Source organism: Muntiacus reevesi, chromosome 2, assembly GCF_963930625.1.
Source record: "Muntiacus reevesi chromosome 2, mMunRee1.1, whole genome shotgun sequence".
NCBI classification, from domain to species: Eukaryota; Metazoa; Chordata; class Mammalia; order Artiodactyla; family Cervidae; genus Muntiacus; species Muntiacus reevesi.
This window is the reverse complement of record NC_089250.1, coordinates 121420047-121441712: the sequence shown is the minus strand read 5'-3', so window position 1 is coordinate 121441712 and position 21666 is coordinate 121420047. Positions and strand designations below refer to the sequence as shown.

General features: G+C 36.3%; 1 protein-coding gene across 1 annotated transcript in view; it reads left to right on the top strand.

The window, feature by feature from the left end:
* Positions 1 to 3807: 3807 nt before the first annotated feature.
* PTPN20 (protein tyrosine phosphatase non-receptor type 20) overlaps positions 3808 to 21666 on the top strand; it is a 61009-nt gene continuing 43150 nt past the window's right edge. Inside the window, exons 1-2 of the mRNA XM_065919210.1 lie at positions 3808 to 3846; positions 19748 to 19848. Of these exons, the coding sequence (XP_065775282.1) occupies positions 3808 to 3846; positions 19748 to 19848 (140 nt within the window). The remainder of the gene's footprint in view (positions 3847 to 19747; positions 19849 to 21666) is intronic.

Genomic DNA, 21666 nt, shown 5'->3' with positions numbered 1-21666 from the left:
ATGTTTTTGTGTGGACATAGTTGCAGATCAGTTGGGTAAATAACTAGGGGAACAATTGCTGGATCATATGGCAATACTATTTTAAACTTTGTTCAGTTCAGTTCAGTCACTCAGTCATGTCCGACTCTTTGCGACCCCATGAATTACAGCACACCAGGCCTCCCTGTCCATCACCAACTCCCAGAGCCTACTCAGACTCATGTCCATCGAGTTGGTGATGCTATCCAGCCATCTCATCTTCTGTCGTCCCCTTCTCCTCCTACCCCCAATCCCTCCCAGCATCAGGGTCTTTTCCAATGAGTCAACTCTTCGCATGAGGTGGCCAAAGTGCTGGAGTTTCAGCTTCAGCATCAGTCCTTCCAATGAATACCCAGGACTGATCTCCTTTAGGATGGACCGGTGGGATCTCCTTGCAGTCGCAGGGACTCTCAAGAGTCTTCTCCAACACCACGGTTCAAAAGCATCAATTTTTCAGTGCTCAGCTTTCTTCACAGTCCAACTCTCACATCCATACATGACCACTGGAAAAGCTTTGTAAGGATCTGCTAAATAGTTTTCTAGAGTGACTGTACCATTTTGTATTCTCAGCAGTGAATCCACATTCTTGCCAGCATTTAGTATTGTCATGTTTTTGAATTTTAACCATTCTGATAGTTAGCGCTTAACATCGTATTGTAGTTTTATTTTGCAATTCTCTAGTGACATATGCTGTTGAGCATCTTTTCTTATGCTTGTTTGCCATTTGTACCTTTTTTTTTTTTTTGGCCATACCGAGGGTCATATGGGGTCTTAGTTTCCTGACCAAGGATCAAACCTGTGCTCCCTGAAGTGGAAGCATGGAGTCTTAACCACTGGACTGCCAGGGAATTCCCTGCCATCTGTACATATTCTTGGGTGAAGTGTCAGTTTTGCTTTTTTTCCTATTTTTAAATTGGTTTGTTTTCTTATTGATTTTTACAAAAATGCTTATTTATTTATCCCACTCCTGGGCATATATCTGGAAAAAACTTTTAATTTGAAAAGATACATGCATATCAGTGTTCATAGCAGCATTATTTACAATAGCCAAGACATGGAAGCACCTAGGTGTCCATTGACAGATGAATGGATAAAGAAGATGAGTTATATGTAAACAATGGAATGCTGTTCAGCCATAAGAAAGAATGAAATAATGCCATTTGCAGCAACATGGATGGACCTAAAGATTATCACATTAAGTCAAAGACAAATATATAATGTCACTTGTTTGTGGAATCAAAAATATGTCTTAAACAAGGATTTACCATATAGCACAAGGAACTAGTCTCAATATCTTGGAATAACCTATAAGGAAAAAGAATCTGAAAAAATAGGTTATATAGGTATGCATAACTGAGTCAACTTTCTGTATACCTGAAACACAGCATTGTAAATCAGCTATACTCCAACAGAATAAAAAATAAAACTATATCTTAACACACACACACACAAAAGAAAATATACAGATGAACTTATTTATAAGACAGAAACAGACTCACAGGCATAGACAACAAATTTATGGTTACCAAAGGGGGAACGGGGTGAGGCAGGGATAAATTAGGAGTTTAAGATGATCAGATACAAACTACTATACATAAAATGGACTTCCTTGGTGGCTCAGATGGTAAAGAATCTGCCTGTAGTGTGGGAGACCTTGGTTCATTTCCTGGGTTGGGAAGATCTCCTGGATGAGGGCATGGCAACCCGCTCCAGTATTCTTGCCTGGAGAATCCCATGGACAGAGGAGCCTGGTGGGCTACATGGGGTTGCAAAGAGTTTGACACGACTGAGCGACTAAGCACAGTGTAGCATTTATAAAATAGATAAGCAACAAGCTTCTATGGTATGGCACAGAAAACTATACTCAAATCCTGTAAGAAGTTGAAATGAAAAATTGTGTGTGTGTGTGTATTTATATATAATTGAATCACTTTGGTGTATACCAGAAAGTAACACAATGTTGTAAATCAACTATACTTCAAACAAATTTTAAAAGATTGTATCATTTAAAATATTTTCAGTCATATATCTGGGAGGCAGAAGCTTGGGCGTCCTTCTTCGTGGGTTTTATTTAACAATAAGATATTTGACTTTTCAGTGTTATTTCCAGAGGAGGCATACCACTTATGTCCATCACCTTAGTATCGGTTACAGGGCCACAACTGTCCTTTTATTATTTTTTGGCCTTATGGCATGTGAGATCTTAGTTCCCTGACCAGGAATCAAACCCACGTCCGCTGCTTTAGAAGTGTAGAGTCTGAACCACTGAACTTCTAGGGAAGTCCTGCTGTCCTTTTAAAAAGAAGAAATCTACCTTAACCCCTTCATAAAAGTAGAATTTTCAAAAAATTTAAAATGCAACTCATTAAAATTTGAAATGAAACCGTGTTAAGGATTTTATTCCATTTATTTATTAGTGAAGCAACCGGGAAGGTGACAACGGTGGTTCTGAGAACATTTTGAGGGTCCAGGTCTTTATATGTATTTTGAACAAGTATTAGAGTAAGATTGCTGGGTCAGATTTTAAATGCCTGGTTTATGCCCAACAGGACAACAAATTATAATCTTTGGTATTATCTTTTTTCATCCAGACGGAAATTATTTGTATCCCTACAGGATGAAAATTTATAGGTTAACATGTATTCTTACTAAGTCTAGGACTTTGAATCAACAGTAAATAATGAGTTGTACAAAGTACAATCTCTTTATATAATTAAATAATCCTTGGGAGGGCCTTTTAAACACCATCCTCATATAATGTTGAAATAATATGCCACCTATGATTTTGTCTTACTCCCATGTTTTAAATAATCATTCTTAACATACTGTATCACAAAGTTTTAAGATATATGTTTCAAAATAATAACTTTTAGGTTCAGTTATGGTAACCTTATTTCTGTGGTGGATGGTAAAGAATCTGCCTGCAGTGCAGAAGATAAGTGTTCGATCCCTGGGTTGGGGAGATCCCCTGGTGTAGGAAATGGTAACTCACTCTAAGTATTCCAGAGAGGAGCCTGGCAGGTTTTGGTTCATGGGCTGGCAAAAAGTCAGACATGACTTAGCAACTAACACTTTATTTTAGTGTTAACACTAAGCACTAACACTTTCACTTTATTTCATTTGCAAGTAAACTAATGATAAAAGTCTCCAGACCAAAAACAACAACAACAACAAAAAACCCTCTAGATTTTAACCAGTAGGAACAATATAACATCATCTTACAGGCCTACTGTGGCAAAGATTAGAAGAGAAAAAAATGTTTATCCTATGTGAGGACTTTTTATAGGTTGTAAATGAACTCCTTGAAGATAGGCTCTGAACTTAATTTTTATCCTTCAATAATGAGTCCCCAGCATCTAATTCAGAATAAGTTTGGCATAAAAGAATTAATTCGCTGAATCAGTTCAGTTCAGTCATTCAGTTGTGTCCAACTCTTTGTGACCCCACGGACTGCAGCATGCCAGGCTTCCCTGTCCATCACCAGCTCCCAGAGCTTACTCAAACTCATGTCCATCGATTGCATCAGTGATGCCATCCAACCATTTCATCCTCTGTTGTCCCCTTCTCCTCCCGGCCTTCAATTTGCTGAATAACAGTGACTAAATAAATGAGTAATAATATGTCAAAACTGAGAACCTGAGTTGTCTAAAATTCCTTTACACTGTATGTTTGACTAGGTGAAAAGCAATTGTGTGCCAGCCCCAGGATATTAATTAGACCGTCTGTCTAACTCTCAGAACACAAGGCTCAGTACCTGGAGAAACCTTTTACCCATCTCTTTTGGGAATGATGACATGTCTTCACCAGAAAATGCTGCAGCAGAGTCTGGTAGGTTCTTATGTACTGTGCACTGTGGTGGGTGTGGGGAGCAGGAGAGTTAGAGCAGTGCTTCTCAGACTGCAAATATGTATGAACCATCTGTGAATTTGTTAACCTGCGCATTCTGATTCACTGGGTCTGTGGTGGGGCCCAAGGTTCTGCATCTCTTAACAAGCCACCGTGCTGAGAATAGCAAGGATTAGACTCTTATGTTTTATTTTACTCTGATTAAAGAATGTTTATTTCTGATTGTAGGTATAATATATATGTATTGCAGAAATACCTATGTACTTTAGGAAGTATATAAAACCACAAAAACATGAAGAAGGATTTCGTATATAATACTAATACAGTGTTTTAATTAGATGCTAACTGTCTCCAGCTGACCCATGTTGTCATTGTTGTGCGTGCCTCACACATTAGTAGCTTCCCATCAGTTTTCGACATTTCTTTTGTACCTTTTTTCATTCTTTCCTTGTTCAGCTTAGCCCCTGGTTGCTCTTCTACGCTGCCTCCCTGTAATCAGTGTGGGTGTTGCTCCCTCCCGCTAGAGGTTTAAGCCAGAGCTCTACATAGGCTGCTGTTCTAGCCTTGCAAGTCTGACTCCAGAAGTATTCTGGTCCTGTTTACAATCTGAAAGGCCTGGAGGCCGCTTTCTTTCTCATTGTGATATTACTTATTCATAACATGTATGTTGTTTACAGTTTTTGTTCCGTTTGACTATAAATACTATTATTGATTTATTAATAATATTTATAGATTTTGTTCTTTTGTTGAATTCTTTCTTTAGGATGTGTGCCAAGTAGCTTCAGTCTTGTCCAACTCTTTGCAGTCCCACGGACTGTAGCCTGTTAGGCTCTTTTGTGCATGGGATTCTTCAGGCAAAAATACTGGAGTGGGTCGCCATGCCCTCCTCAAGGGGATCTTCCTGACCCAGGGGTCGAACCCGCATCTCTTATGTCTCCTGCATTGGCAGGCGGGTTCTTTACCACTAGTGCCACCTGGAAGCCCAGTTTATTCTTTCGGATAAATTCTCCAGATGGGGATCCTTGAACTAATGGATCTGAATTTTGTATTAATTTTTATTATTAGAAGAGTTTAAATCACATTACCAGCAACATATTGGTTATACTGTAATCTCACCACATTTGGTGTTATAGCAAAAAGAAGTGTGGTTAATTTACTTGTTTTGAAATGATGCCTTGAGCTTTCTTTAATTCACATTGCTGTGTTTACTGTCCAGGATTATTTATTTCTTTTTGTGTAACCTGATTTTTTAAAAAATCTGCTTGATACTCTTCCCATTTTAAGCTAACTGTGTACTAACCATTCTATCAATTATCTTCTGACCTTCTATTCGAGAACCTGATGAAATTTAAATTTTAAAGGAATCTTTTAAAATATAATTTGACTCAGCCTCTTTCCTATTACATCCTACGCACTCCATGACTTTGTTTTAGAATCTGGGCAAAAGACAAAAAACAGCATACAAAGAATACTTGTCATTAATTTTCTTAAGACACTTGCAAATTAATATGCAGGTGGCCCAACTGGGTGTGTTTTCTTGAAAGAAATTAAAGTGAACTTAGCAATTCTCATATTTTATTGGTAGAACTGTTCAGATTCTGAATGTTTTTTTCTCTATTCAAAAAGAACTACATCATGTTATAGTAATTTATAGTTTTATTCTTTATTGCCACTTAGTGGATTATCTCTTTTTTCAAGGAAAGAGAATGCTTTGTAAAATTGAAAAGTTAGACATATGGATGAATTAAAATCCCAAATAAGAGAGAGACAAAGCAAGAGCCAAACTACTTTACTATTTTAAAATTTGTATTGGGGTGTAGTCGATTTGCAGTATTGTGTAGTTTCAGGTGCAGCAGAGTGAATCGGTTATACATACACCCACTCTTTTTTGGATTCTTTCCCGTATAGGCCGTGGCACGGTTCTGAGTGGAGGTCGCTGTGCTCTGAGGTAGGTCTCTATTAGCTATCTGTCTCACTTAGAGTCGTCTGTATCGTCAGTCTCAGTCTTCCCATTTACCTCTTCCCCCTCTCACCTCCAGGTAACCATATGTTTGTTTTCTACATGCTCTATTTCCGTTTTGTAGATAAGTTCATTTGTACCCTTTTTTTAGATTCCCACATATAAACAATATCATATGATATTTGTCTTTCCCTGTCTAACTTCACTCAGTATGACGGTCTCTAGGTCTCTCCATGTTGCTACAAGTGGCATTATTTTGTCCTTTTTTTATGGCTGGTAATAAATGGTAATAAGATGTAATAAATATAATAAGATGTAATAAGTGGTAATAAAGATGGTAATACTCCATCTTATACATGTGCCACATCTTCTTTATCCATTCCTCTTTTGATGGACATTTACTGTAGGTTGCTTCTGTTGTGTTCCTTTTAAACCACAGAAATCTTTCATTAAGCTCCTTTCCTAGATTTTCATTTGTTTTGATTATGCTTTAAACATATTACTTTAAAAGTCTTTCTTAATGCCAACATCTAGAACTCCTATATGTCTGTTTCTGTTATCTGTTTTTTCTCTCATTTCAGTGTTGAGGATGTATTGGATGGATAGTAAGTGTGAAAATAGCAGGCTTGTTAAGAGGCAGTGGCAGTAATTAAGACAAATGGTGACAACTTGGACAATGGTTAGTGGCATCAGAAGAGGAGAGAACTATTCAAGAGGTCAAAAAATAAGGCTGCTCCCATAGGTGGGAAGGGAGCTAGAAGCTCTACCTCCTAGAGGAGGGAGTAATATTAGTATATGTATATTATTTGGGATTACCTTATAAAGAAGATTTGTTTCTACTCCCCTACTTATTTATTTATTCATTTGCTTATATCAGTATGGACTCATACATATATATTTTATAATCTATATTATAATCTAGTTATGCTATTTACTTCGTTCAAATTGTTCCAGTCTGGGCCCTTGGGAGCTCTTTCAGGTTGACTCCTGTGTCTCTTTGACATAACCCATCCTTTTGTTTTCTGAGCATTTAATCACTTAATTGCATGATACGATATTCCAGACTTATCTTACAATATCTGAAAGTTGTTGTCACATGTATTTTGTCCTATTTTCTGGTTGTGAATAAGTTTTGTAGCACTAAATCCCTCATGGGCAGAAGTGAAAGTCAGTGGTAGGTTATTCTAATTTTCATTTCTTTTTTAACTGATGGTGGACAGTTTTTCATACATTTATTGGTCTTTAAGTATTCTTCTTCTATGAATTGCTTATTAATAATTCTTCTAGACATTTTTTTCCGTGTAACTGACTTCCTTAGCATTTGAAGCTCCTTAGGTTTGAAGAGCTCACTGTTACTTAAATCTTGATATGAGGCAATAGTGGCAGTGATATCCAATGTCAAAGGCTTTAGGAAGCTATGGTGCAATTTTAACATTCATTATCAGGAGTGTTAGACTTGTATCCTACATCATTCAGAGGACCATATCTTATTGCTCAGGTTTTTTTGTTTTTTTTTTTTAGTGGTTAAAGGAGTTTCCCAGAGGACATGAGGTAAATTTTCTCTATTCTCAAATCAGTAATAGTTGGTTGCTCTTCTTATTGAATTTTAAGAATTCTTTATATATCCTAGATAAATTTTTTCATCAGTTATATCATTTTCCCCTAGTAAATGCTTATTTTTTTATACTTTTAAATGAATATTCAAATATCAGTTTTTTTTCTTATGTAAACTGTGCTTTCATGATTCCAAAATCTGTCTCTACTCTGAAATAATACAAAGAGTCTCTTTCCTTTTGTATATTTTGATTTTTGATCTTATGCAGTGAGGAAGGGATATGATTTTTCTTTCGTGGTAGGTAAACCAATTGTCCCAGTCCCATTTATTTTATTTTATTTTTCTGGTTTGTGTATTGATATGTATTATGCAGCCTATACTTTATTTTTTTTTAATTTTTTAAAAATTTTAATTGGAGGCTAATTGCTTTACAATATTGTGGTGGTTTTGCCATACATTCACATGAATCAGCCACGGGTGTACATGTGTTCCCCATCCTGACCCTCCCTCCCACCTCCTTCCCCATCCCATCTCTCAGGATCATCCCAGTGCACCAGCCCTGAGCACCCTGCCTCATGTATGGATTTCTGTGTGTTAATTTTATATCCTGCAACTTTACTGTATTCATTAATTAGCTCTAGTAATTTTCTGGTGGAGTCTTTAGAGTTTTCTATGTAGAGGATCATGTCATCTGCAAACAGTCAGAGTTTTACTTCTTTTCCAGTCTGGATTCCTTTTATTTCTGATTGCTGTGGCCAAAACTTCCAAAACTATGTTGAATAGTAGTGGTGAGAGTGGGCATCCTTGTCTTGTTCCTGACTTTAGGGGAAATGCTTTCAATTTTTCACCATTGAGGATAATTTTGATGTGGGTTTATCAAATGTGGCTTTTTTTATGTTGAGGTATGTTCCTTCTATGCCTGCTTTCTGGGGGGGTTTTATCATAAATGAATGTTGAGTTTTGTCAAAGGCTTTCTCTGGATCTATTGAGATAATCATACGGTTTTTATCTTTTAATTTGTTAATGTGGTGTATCATATTGATTGATTTGCAAATACTGAAGAGTCCTTGCATCCCTGAGATAAAGCCCACTTGGTCATGATGTATGATCTTTTTAATATGTTGTTGGATTCTATTTGCTAGAATTTTGTTAAGGTTTTTTGCACCTATGTTCATCAGTGATATTAGCCTGTAGTTTTCTTTTTTTGTGGCATCTTTGTTTGGTTTTGGTATTGGGGTGATGGTGGCCTCATAGAATGAGTTTGGAAGTTTACCTTCCTCTGCAATTTTCTGAAAGAGTTTGAGTAGGATAGATGTTAGCTCTTCTCTAAATTTTTGGTAGAATTCAGTTGTGAAGCCATCTGGTCCTGGGCTTTTGTTTGTTGGAAGATTTTTGATTACGGTTTTGATTTCTGTGCTTGTGATGGATCTGTTAAGATTTTCTATTTCTTCCTGGTTCAGTTTTGGAAAGTTATACTTTTCTAAGAATTTGTCCATTTCTTCCAAGTTGTCCATTTTATTGGCATAGAGCTGCTGGTAGTAGTCTCTTATGTCCCTTTGTATTACTGTGTTGTCCCCATTTATTTTAGTATTTTCCCCAGTCTAATCTGCACTGCCATTGTTATCAAATGGCAGATGCTCTTACATGCTTTAAGACTGTTTTTGAGTCTCAGTTCCTGCTTTTCCTTGACCTGCTTTTCCATCCTTACACCAATTCACACTGTTTTGATGACTTTAGCTTATAATAATTATTGCTATCTTATAGGGCAAATACACCCAGTCTGTTCTCCTTTTCCAGAATTGTTTTTCCTGCTCTTAGATTTCTGTTTCCTAGTTTGTTTACACACACACACACACACATGCAAATACCCCCACACATCCTGCTTGAATATTTATCGGATTTGCATTGAATCTGTGGTTTAATTTAGAGAATACTTACCATTATTATAATAGGAGTTTTCGTTTGTATGAAATATAGGTTATTTATTCTATTTTTGTAAATTTTAACAAAATTTTACAATTTTCACTATATATTTTTGGTTTGGTCTCTTTCTAGTTACCTTGTATTTTTATTGCTGTTGTGAATGACATATTTTCCTTTGTTGCAATATCTGGTTGTTGGCCTATGAATGGTCCTAATTTATTGATTTCATGTCAGCTCTTCGGTCAGACTTTCTTATTATTACTAGTATTTGATCTTGGAATCTCTTTAATTTTCTATGTAGACAATTACAATATTTGCAGATAATAATTTACTTGCTTTTCCCCCAGTCATTATGTCTTTAATGTTAAATAAGTAGTAGGCTTTCTTATATTTTCTTTAAAATAATGAGAATGTGTCTAAAGTTTTGCCATTAAGGATAATGTTAGTTCCGTATTTTGATTAGATAAACTTGTCTATAAATTAAAGAAGTTTTCTTCTGTTTCTACCTTGGAAGACTATTGAATTTTTCACATGATCTTTTTATGTTAAGATGATAATAGGATTTCTGTCCTTTCTTTTGTTAACATTTGTTAATATGCCAATTTGCATTGATAGATTTTTGTGAAACTGAGCATACTTTGAATTCTTGAGATAAATCTTCATCTATGCATTTTTTCCACTGCATCATTTAGTAATATTTTATTTAGGACTTTTGCACCTATGTTCATTTTTTAATTTGGCTTATAATTTTTCTTACATGTATTTTACATGCATTGTTTTCATATCAAGATTTGCTAACCTTTTAATATAAATGAAACACCAGTACTTAAAATTTTTGTTAAAACGTTTGCATAAGAAAAAGATTTTTGTTCATTGGAAATTTGATAAAATATCATCTGGAGATCTGTTTGGGTTCAGATTCCTTTTTTCTCCAGGGTGTGAGACTTTTTATTATTGGTTTAACTTTCTAAATAGTTATACTATTCAGACTTTCTGTATATTCTTGAGTAGATTTTGGTAATTTATAATTTTATAAAAGTTACCATTTGATCAAGTTTGTCTAATTGAATTTTCTTCTTAGTTCTTAAAATGATAGTTGGATTTGTGGTTGTGCCTTTTTTTTTCATTTTTGCTATTATAAAGTGTAGTGAACAAGTTTGTATATTTTTAAGTCTTTGATTTCAGAGAAACAACCTTTGATTTTGTTGATTATTCTGTTATGTTAGCTTATTTTCTATTTGTTATTTTTCTTTATGATATCTTTCTGTTTTGCGGGATTTCCTCAGTTATTCTTGGCCTTTGTGACTACAAAGGCTTTGTGAATACAAAGCACATTTTTGTCATTTCTTCTTTTAAAAACTGTTTTTTGAACTATACATTTCCCCTTTAAACACTTCCTTAGCTACTTCACATTAGTTTTATTATGTTGTCTTTCATTGATATTTCTTAATATATACTTAGAAAATTAATTCATGTTATAGTTCATAATTTCTATTTGATTTCCTTTTATGGCACATTCAGAAATGCATTTTTCCATTTCTACAGTACTTGTTTACTATGCTTTACTTTTTATTGTTGATTTGTTGATATACTATGTTACAAATTTCTAAATGATAATGTTTAAGGTTACCATATAAGAAATAGTACTCTGAGTGCTCAGTTCTTCAATTCAGTTCAGTTGCTCAGTCGTGTCTGACTCTTTGCGACCCCATGAACCACAGCATGCCAGGCCTCCCTGTCCATCACCAACTCCCGGAGTCCACCCAAACCCATGTCCATCGAGTGGGTGATGCCATCCAACCATCCCATCCTCTGTCGTCCTTTTCTCCTCCTGCCCTCAATCTTTCCCAGCATCAGGGTCCTTTCAAATGAGTCAACTCTTTGCATCAGGTGGCCGAAGTATTGGAGTTTCAGCTTCAGCATCAGTCCTTCCAATGAACACCCAGGACTGATGGACTGGTTGGATCTCCTTGCAGTCCAAGGGACTCTCAAGAGTCTTCTCCAACACCACAGTTCAAAAGCATCAATTCTTCTGCGCTCAGCTTTCTTTATAGTCCAACTTTCACATCCATACATGACCACTGGAAAAACCATAGCCTTGACTAGACGGACCTTTGTTGGCAAAGTAATGTCTCTGCTTTTTAATATGCTGTCTAGGTTGGTCATAACTTTCCTTCCAAGGTGTAAGCGTCTTTTAATTTCATGGCTGCAGTCACTATCTGTAGTGATTTGGGAGCCCCCCAAAATAAAGTCAGCCACTGTTTCCACTCTTTCCCCATCTATTTGCTATGAAGTGATGGGACCGGGTGCCACGATCGTAGTTTTCTGAATGTTGAGCTTTAAGCCAACTTTTCCACTCTCCTCTTTCACTTTCATCAAGAGGCTCTTTAGTTCTTCCTAACTTTCTGGTATAAGGGTGGTGTCATCTGCATATCTGAGGTTATTGATATTTCTCCCGGCAATCTTGATTCCAGCTTGTGCTTCCTCCAGCCCAGGATTTCTCATGATGTACTCCACATATAAGTTAAATAAGCAGTGTGACAATATACAGCCTTGATGTACTCCTTTTCCTATTTGGAACCAGTCTCTAAGATCAGAGAACAATAACTTCCTTGGTTTCTGTGAAAGATTCTGTGGAGTGAAATTAACAGAGTAATTACCAAAAATCTTAAAATAATGCCAACAGTGAGTATCCTAGGGATGATTCATATGACATTCTTCAATAAAGTCTAAAACAACTTTCTATGTATACTAACATATTTCTGATTTATTATTAACAATATGAAATGTAAAAATGAGACTTGTATAACACACTATTCTTTATCCAAGAAATAGACTCTGAAACATAGAAGAATTGAATTCTATAGATCCCAATGCATAGGTTCTGTAGGTGGTATACATTTAGAATTTTCCTGAAGAGTACTTTACTGAGTAGTATGGAAGCAGGAACAAAGGGACTGCTCAAAAATCCACTTTCTGAGGAAAATCCTAGAGGTAGGATCATGTTTGCTATGTTATTTTTTCAAAGCAAGGAGAAAAGTGATTAATATAGGAGATTAAGATGAGGTGACTCTAAAATAGGAAAAGTAGATGAAAATTCCCCTCATGTAACTTGACCTTTCTCACTAAGTTTCAACCTGTCCTCTGTAACCCTTTACATTTAATCAGTTCTTTCCTTTTGTTTGTTCAGGAGAAGATCAGAAAGGAAAGGACTCTGATATTAAAAACCTGAGTATATCTTTGCCTGTATCATCTCATGATGACCTTCCCTCATCAAGTCATGATGACCTGCATTCATCAAGTTATGAAGACCTACATTATTCATCAGGTCATGAGGACCTGCATTCATCAAGTCAGGAAACAACACCTAGACTAGTGAATTATAAGGTAAACCCAGAAGAAGAGGGATCTTTGCTAATTGGCTATGTTGTTGTTGTTGTTCAGTTACCCAATCATGTCTGACTCTTTGCGATCCCATGGACTGCAGCACACCAGGCCTTCCTCTCCCTCACCATCTCCTGAAGTTTGCCCAAGTTCATGTCATTGCATCAGTGATGCCATCCAGCCATCTCATCCTTTGACAACCTCTTCTCCTGTGTAGATCTCCTGTGTAGTCCAGCATCAGGGACTTTTCCAATGAGTCAGCCGTTCCCATGAGATGACCAAAATACTGAAGTTTCAGCTTTAGCATCAGTCCTTCCAACAAGTATTCAGGGTTGATTTGATCTCCTTGCTGTTCAGGGGACTCTCAGGAGTCTTCTCTAGCACCACAGTTTGAAGGCATCAGTTCTTCAGTGCTCTGCCTTATTTCCAGTGCAGCTCTCACAACCATATGTGACTATTGGAAAAACATAGCTTTGTTGGCAAAGTAATGTCTCTGCTTTTTAATATGCTGTCTGGGTTGGTCATAGCTTTTCTTCCAAGGAGCAAGTGTCTTTTAATTTCATGGCTGCAGTCATCATCTGCAGTGGTTTTGGAGCCCAAGAAAATAAAGTCAGTCACTGTTTCCATTGTTTCCCCATCTATTTGCCATGAAGTGATGGGACCAGATGCTATGATCTTAGTTTTTTGAATGTTGAGTTTTAAGTCAGTTTTTTTACTCTCCTCTTTCACTTTCATCAAGAGGCTCTTTAATTCCTCTTTGCTTTCTGCCATAAGGGTAGAGTCGTCTGCATATCTGAGGTTATTGATATTTCTCCTGGCAATCCTGCTTCCAGCTTGTGCTTTATTCAGCCCAGCATTTCTCATGATGTACTCTGCATATAAGTTAAATAAGAAGGGTGACAGTATACAGCCTTGATGTACTCCTTTCCCAGTTTGGAACCAGTCCATTGTTCCATGTCTGGTTCTAGCTGTTGCTTCTTGACCTGCATACAGGTTTCTCAGGAAGCAAGTAAGGTGGCCTAGTATTCCCAAATTTTTAAGAATTTTCCAGTTTGTTGTGATCCACACAGTCAAAGGATTTGGCATAGTCAATAAGGCAGAAGTAGATAGTTTTCTGGAACTCTCTTGCTTTTCTGTGATCCAGTGGATGTTGGCAATTTGATCTCTGGTTCCTCTGACTTTTTAAAATCCAGCTTGAACATTTGGAAATTCTCAGTTCACGTACTGTTGAAACCCGCCTTGGAGAATTTTGAGCATTACTCTGCTAGCATGTGAGATGATTGCAATTGTGCGGTAGTTTGAACATTCTTTGGCATTGCCTTTCTTAGGGATTGGAATGAAAACTGACCTTTTCAAGTCCTGTGGCCACTGCTGAGTTCTCCAAATTTGCTGGCATATTGAGTGCAGCACTTTCACAGCATCATCTCTTGGGATTTTAAACACCTCAGCTGGAATTCTGTCACCTCTGCTAGCTTTGTTCGCAGTGATGTTCCCTAAGGCCCACTTGACTTTGGACTCCAGGATGTCTGGCTGTAGGTGAGTGATCACACCATCATGGTTATCTGGGTCATTAAGATCTTTTTTGTATAGTTCTTCTGTGTATTCTTGCCACCTTTTCTTAATATCTTTGCTTCTGTTAGGTCCATACCGTTTCTGTCCTTTATGAAAAGGGAAATACATTTTCATCTTGTAGGTGCCTTGCATTTTTTTCTTATCTAATCTATTGGAGCTTTGGGACTTCCATCATGTTACTGTCCTAATATTCACTTCCAGTAGGTTCCAGAATTAATAGAGATAAAAATCAGTACCAAGAGCAGGAACTGTCTCCCCTACTTTCCCAATCTGATTGCCACTGCCACTCAGGGCTGGCAGTTGTGCTCCTGCTTTGAAAAAAATCATTGTAGTTTGATTGTTCTCTTATGTAGAAGTCTATCCATTCCTCTGTGACATGTACGATGGCCACATCAAAGCAACCATGACATTTGTGGCTGGCAGTCTTTCTTAGTGTAATCCAGGGTTCTCAGTTCCGCTGTTGACACTCTTCTCTGATCTAAATGATTTTCTACTTGGAGAAATATTTGGAAGTGAGAAACTTCATAGAATGTCTTGAGTAGATCCTTTACATAACTATACTTGACTGTCTTCTAGAACTGAGTATATCTTATTTTTCAAATTTTTAAAAAATTATCTATTTAAGAAAAATGTTTATGATTTTTTTGAGGAACTGAGTATATTTTATGGTTTGGATTTTTCCTCTGTATTTTATGACTTGACTTTTCTAGGATGAGTTATGATACTCTTTAAAGTTTCCTTTTAGAAAAGAATATCTTAGAATACTTCTGGGTGTTTTTAGAATTTGTTGTGAAAATCAGCTAGTTTTATTAGAATTTGCCTTGCTTACACTTCATGAATTAATTTGGTGTTATAGTGACTTGATAACCTTTCAGTTATGATACTGTTCCTAGGAATAGTTTAGACTTCATAGACTTGTGTGTTGATGACTAGATTTAGTAGATAGATAAGTAAATTTTTGTTCCAATGCTGATTTTAAAGGTGAAAAACTAAGTCCCAGGGAGCTGAAATGATTTGTCTGTGATCATACAGCTCTTCAAGTCACAGAAAAAAGACTAGAAGCCAGGCTTCAATCTCTTAGCATGACTATTTTCAAGTTTCACTTATAAATCTTTGGCATATGTAGTGCACAACAGTTAACTTAGGCTCCTTGGAAAAATTTATTCAGTCTTTTCTTTGATATTAATTTGACAAAAAGAGCACTCTCCAAAAAAAACCTGGCATCTTGATAATTTAAAGTATTTCTCTTTGTGCCTTCTTGGCATTGTTAAGCAAATCACATTTCATTCCATCAAAGACATGTTAGAGTCCTGAGTGAGCCTTATTTGAATTACAGCTATCTAGAACAGTTTGCTTCTTTGATAAATAAAATCTAGTTTATTTTGAAGCATGGCTTGAAGTATATCTCAGGTTTATATTATGCTGGGACTTCTCACTCAGGTTATGTCATTTTTTCTTAGCAAATGAGTTTAATACAAATGGTTTTTTAGCATGTCTTGTTGGAGATGGGAGGGATCTTGTCAATGTGTAAGCATGGCCCCATTTCTTTTTTGCATTTCTTTTTCTTGGAATTGGTCTTGATCCCTGTCTTGTGTACAATGTCACAAACCTCTGTTCATAATTCATCAGGCACTCCGTCTATCAGATCTAGTCCCTTAAATCTATTTCTCACTTCTGCTGTATAATCGTTAGGGATTTGATTTAGGTCATACATGAATGGTCTAGTGGTTTTCCCTACTTTCTTCAATTTACGTCTGAATTTGGCAATAGGGAGTTCATGATCTGAGCCACAGTCAGCTCCCAGTCTTGTTTTTGCTGACTGTATAGAGCTTTTCCATCTTTGGCTGCAAAGAATATAATCAATCTGATTTCGGTATTGACCATCTGGTGATGTCCACGTGTAGGGTCTTCTCTTGTGTTGTAGGAAGAGGGTGTTTGCTATGACCAGTGAGTTCTCTCAGCAAAATGCTGTTAGCACAAAGAATAGCAAGGAGAGATAAGAAAGCCATTCTCAGTGATCATTGCAAAGAAATAGCGGAAAACAATGGAATGGGAAAGACTAGAGGTCTTTTAAAAAAATTTAAGTGAAAGAGGAGAGTGAAAAAGTTGGCTTAAAGCTCAACATTCAGGAAACTAAGATCATGGAATCCGGTCCCACCACTTCATAGCAAATAGATGGGGAAACAGTGGAAACAGTGGCTGACTTTATTTTTCTGGGCTCCAAAATCACTGCAGATGGTGACTGCAGCCATGAAATAAAAAGACGCTTGCCCCTTGGCAGAAAAGTTATGACCAACATAGACAGCATATTAAAAAGCAGAGACATTACTTTGCCAACAAAAATCCATCTAGTCAAAGCTATGGTTTTTCCAGTAGTATGTATGGATGTGAGAGTTGGACTATAAAGAAAGCTGAGTGCAGAAGAATTGATGCTTTTGAACTGTGGTGTTGGAGAAGACTCTTGAGAATCCTTTGGACTGCAAGGAGATCCAACCAGTCCATCCTGAAGGAAATCAGTCCTGAATGTTCATTGGAAGGACTGACAGTGAAGCTGAAACTCCAATACTTTGGCCACCTGATGCGAAGAGCTGACTCATTTGAAAAGACCCTGATGCTGAGAAATATTGAAGGCGAGAGGAGAAGGGGATGACAGAGGATGAGATGGTTGGATGGCATCAGCGACTTGATGGACATGAGTTTGAGAAAACTCTGGGAGTTGTTGATGGACAGGGAATCCTGGCATGCTGCAGTCCATGGGGTCGCAAAGAGGCAGACATGACTGAGCAACTGAACTGAACTGAACTGATATCATATTAATGGATAATAACACTTAATATAATGAAGATAACAGTTTTTCTTAATTTAAATTACAAGGTTAATTTAACCTAGTTTTAATACAGATTTCAAATTTTATGTGTTTGTAGCTGAGGGAGAGAGAGATTTAATCAGCTGAATCAAACTTACTTGGGGAAACAGAAGGCCAAAAATATGCAGTATTAGGAAAGGAAGGCATAGTGTATATGTGGTGGAATGAGAACTGAGATAACTGCAGATTATCAAGACTCATTATAAACCTTGAGTTGAAGAAATGTGGTAGTAATTTAGGAAGTGGCAAATAAGACAGATGAAACTGCTTAGAGATTACAGAAGATGACCTATGCATATATGGGAACTTTTTCTATGACAGGTGGTATTGTGGATAGAATTGTCCGTGCAATTTATGGTGCGGGTGCAATTGGTTATTCCAAGAGGAAATATAGTGCTTTGAACTGCTAAGACTAAAGACTCACACACAATAGCCAGACAGTGGTGATAGGTTGTACTGAAAGGGGTTTTTTTTGGAAAATTTGGGGTGAAGGTGTGGCAGAAAAAGATAAAATCCCATTTACTAGTGAAATCACAGCGTGACGAATTCAGGGACTGGCTAGTGATGTAGTTCAGTTCAGTTCAGTCACTCAGTCATGTCTGATTCTCTGTGACCCCATGGACTGCAGAACGCCAGACTTCCCTGTCCATCGCCAACCAGACCAGCCTGTGATTTATCCAGTCTGGCATTTTCCCATGATGTACTCTGCATATAAGTTAAATAAGCAGGGTGATGATAAACAGACTTGTACTCCTTTCCCAATTTTGAACTAGTCTGTTCTTCCATTCCAGTTCTTACTGTTGCTTCTAGATCTGCATACAGGTTTCTTAGGAGACAGGTAAGGTGATATGGTATTCCCACCTCTAAGATTTTTCCACAAATTGTTGTGATCCTCACAGTGAAAGGCTTTCTGTAGTCAATGAAGCAAAAGTAGGTATTTTTCTGGAATTCCCTTATTTTCTCCATGATCCAACAAATGTTGCCAATTTGATCTCTGGTTCCTCTGCCTTTTCTAAACCCGGCTTGTACTTCTGGAAGTTCTCAGTTCATGAACTGCTGAAGCCTAGCTTGAAGGGTTTTGAGTATAACTTTACTAGTATGTGAACCGAATACAATTTTGGGTAGTTTGAATATTCTTTGACCTTGCCCTTCTGACCTTTTCCAGTCCTGTGACCAGTGCTGAGTTTTGCAAATTTGCTGACATATTGAGTGCAGCACTTTAACAGCATCCTCTTTTAAGATTTAAAATAGCTCAGCGGGGATTCCATCACTTCCACTAGTGGTTATTTATGTGAAGTTAAAACATAATAAGTTATATGTTTTAACTTATCCTGCAAAACGAACGTGCTTGATAAGAGTTCTAGGTAGTTATCCCATTAATATCTTGCATTTAAAATTGATTGTGCTTGGTCCATGTTCTAGAATGTCAGCTGCACATATGCCCACAAGCATATATATACCCACAAGAAGTATTTCAAGTCTAGGAAGTTTCATGGAATTAGGCAAAACACATACACATGAATATGGACTAAGAAGAGGGGAAAGGATTAATGTTTCACAAAATAAGAATCATCAAAAGACACTTCAAAAAAGATGACAAGACATAACACAGTATATGGCTGGAGATGCTGCATAAGAAATAGGTGGGAGCTGAGGGTGGAAATTAGGCAGAGTCCAGACCGTGGCAGGCCTTCTGGACTTTGGACCTGCTGTTCCTTTTGCTCAGGATGCTTTCCTGTCTCTTTGTCTAACTTTCCTTCTATCTTTTAGGTACATGGTGATTAAGTATCACCATAGTTTGTTACTGCATTATTGTTTATCACAGGTGTGGCTTTTATATGTTTGCTTGTGTGTTTTCTCTTTCCCCATGAGAATGCATACATTTCACAAGGGCAGAACACATCATGCCTTTTATTCAGTGTTTTATCTGTAGCACTTAGAACAGTATCTGCATGTATTTGGACCCCAGAAAAGAATTGTCAGATGAGTGGGTTAATTGAAGCAGAATTGCGGGCAAAAATATTGATTACTGAATCTTTATTTTAAGGTTATTTTTTCCTTTAATTATATTCAATTTATTTACCAGTGGTCTGGGTACTGTACAGGACAGTGCAAAGTCAACAATGTGGACTAAAGTCCATTTAGTAGTACAAAATTTCATGGCAGAGACATACCTAGAGTTACTGGATTAAATTACACAAGCATAGAAATAAAGATAAATAGTGTGGTAGTAACCTTATATTAACAATAAGCTAAATGAGATAAGCACTCATTATAAGAATCTCCTCTGAGCTGCAATAATAATCTTTTTTTTTTTAAAGAAAAATAAGCTTTCTTTTTATGAACTTCTGGAAAATAACTTGGAAGATTAAAACTTGGGTGATTCAATAGAAATAATTTATATGTGCATGATACTCTACATGCTGTTTTGATGGATTGGAAAATATTTAAAGGGAGATATACATTTCAAGTGATTTTCTAAGAGTAGAAATCACACCATGATTGTGATTTAATTCTATTATTGAAGACCTTATTGCTCTTCTTGAGAAGCTATAAAAATCATTTTCTTTTAAACTATTGATTCCTAAAATATAGCTGTAATTTTTTTTTCATACACCTGTAGGTTTTTCAAAATGAAGTTAACTCAAGGAAGCTAAAAGTCTTTCTTCAAGATTTCCAACATAGTGATGATTTTGAAGATCAGTTTAAAGATGAGGCTGAAAGGTATAACTCATATGATTATTTAGTAAGTTTTCTGCTTATTCATATTCATAGCTAGACCTTTGAGTGTAGGCTGAATAATGGCCCTCAAATGTTTGATTAATTTTAAAAATATAGCGCTTTGTAGTAAGTACAATCTGACTTATCTAGAAATAGGATGTATTTATGACCTCATAAATATGATATTAACACAAGAAAAAGGTATTCCTAAAGAATTCAGTTTCTCTATCATCTCAACAATTACCCAGTTCCGAAACCTTTGTAAGTGTGTTTGGAGTTCTTGGATGGGGCAATGTACTTGAAGTAAGGTAAAGCTTAGTACACAACTAAGTTTTATAAGACATTACATGTTTCCAGAAAGAAAATAATGTATACTAGAAATGGAACTATTAGCATGGTGAATACTATATATGAAAAAAATTAAAAAACTTGAAGAAAAAGTAAATTTCTATTAGAAATGAAAGAAACAGCAACTTTAATGCTTATAAAATATTCAAATTTAAGTGTTATGTACAAAGACATTAAATAAGAAAATGTTTTATCGAGTTATATTTTCTTAGAGGTTTGTAAGTAATATTAGCTACAGTCACTGGACGAGCACTGCATAATAATGTGTATAGTATACAGTTGTATAAACAACTTTCAGAAGTGCATTAAATAAATAATAAATAACATTAATTCGAAAGTGTTTTGAGATAATATATGTTACTAATATATACTAATTGTTAGATACTAATTACATACTAAGCACTGTATACAAATGCAAAATATTAATAGTTCTTGTTCTGTAGTTTATAGTTGGAGCCCAGACACATAAAAGACAAAATTAAATACAGAAGTAAATATTGTTATAGAATCAGAGTCCAAGGATTGTGGGTACAGAAAACAGAAAATTTTGCAAAGGGGAGAGTTCTCTATCAGCTGCTTTGAGGAAAAGATACTTTGGTTGGATTTGGGATCTTAAATAAACAGAGATTCAGCAGGTGAAAAGCAAGGGAAGAAAATTTCAAGCTGTGGGAAGAAGTCTGAGCAAAAATAAGGAGCCATGAAAATATCTTACTATTGGTGAGAAATGTTATGTGTCAAGAGTTATAGGGTATACGTTAATTGGAATGCCAGGAAGCTTGGGAAGATGAGAGGTAGAATAGAAAATATAATGTGGTCCATAGTTTGAATGAACTGAATATATGTGAAACCAAGGAGTACACATTTTTTTCAGTCTGTTAGAATGAAAATGAAGCACAGATGGAGTCTTTTTACATCTTCCTATCTGTCTGTCAGTCATCTATCTGTCATCTATCAAGAAGGAGGCTTGATGGTGAGATAACTGGTAGGAAATGGAGAATTAGATGTTTATAGTAACTCAAGAAAAGGGGGAGGAATAAAGAGTTAGAAACCTGTTATTACCCGCAAAAACAAAAGGAAAAGACATTTACTTTGTTAAGGCTGAGGCATAAAGTACATAAAGGAAATTAATAGAGATTAGGACAGAAAAGTAGGCAAGGGTGAGACTATTAGCCTCCTGAATTTACAAGTTCAGTGAGGAGCCTGAGTTTATCCTGAAGTTGGTGGATAAGTATAACACTTAAATTTTCATTTAGTAAGAATTTTCTCAGGAATTAGAGAGCAGACCCAGAAATCAAATTAGGAGACTTTTGCTAAATGGGGTTGCAAATGAAAGTGCAAAAAGAGCCAAACTGATAGCATAAGTGAGTAAATTGAGTAGTGAGAAGTTGGAAAAGAAACAGAAAGGAAATGCGGGCTGGTATTTGAGAACCTGTTAGAGTATATAGAACAATATTTTGATGGAGACAGAAAGAT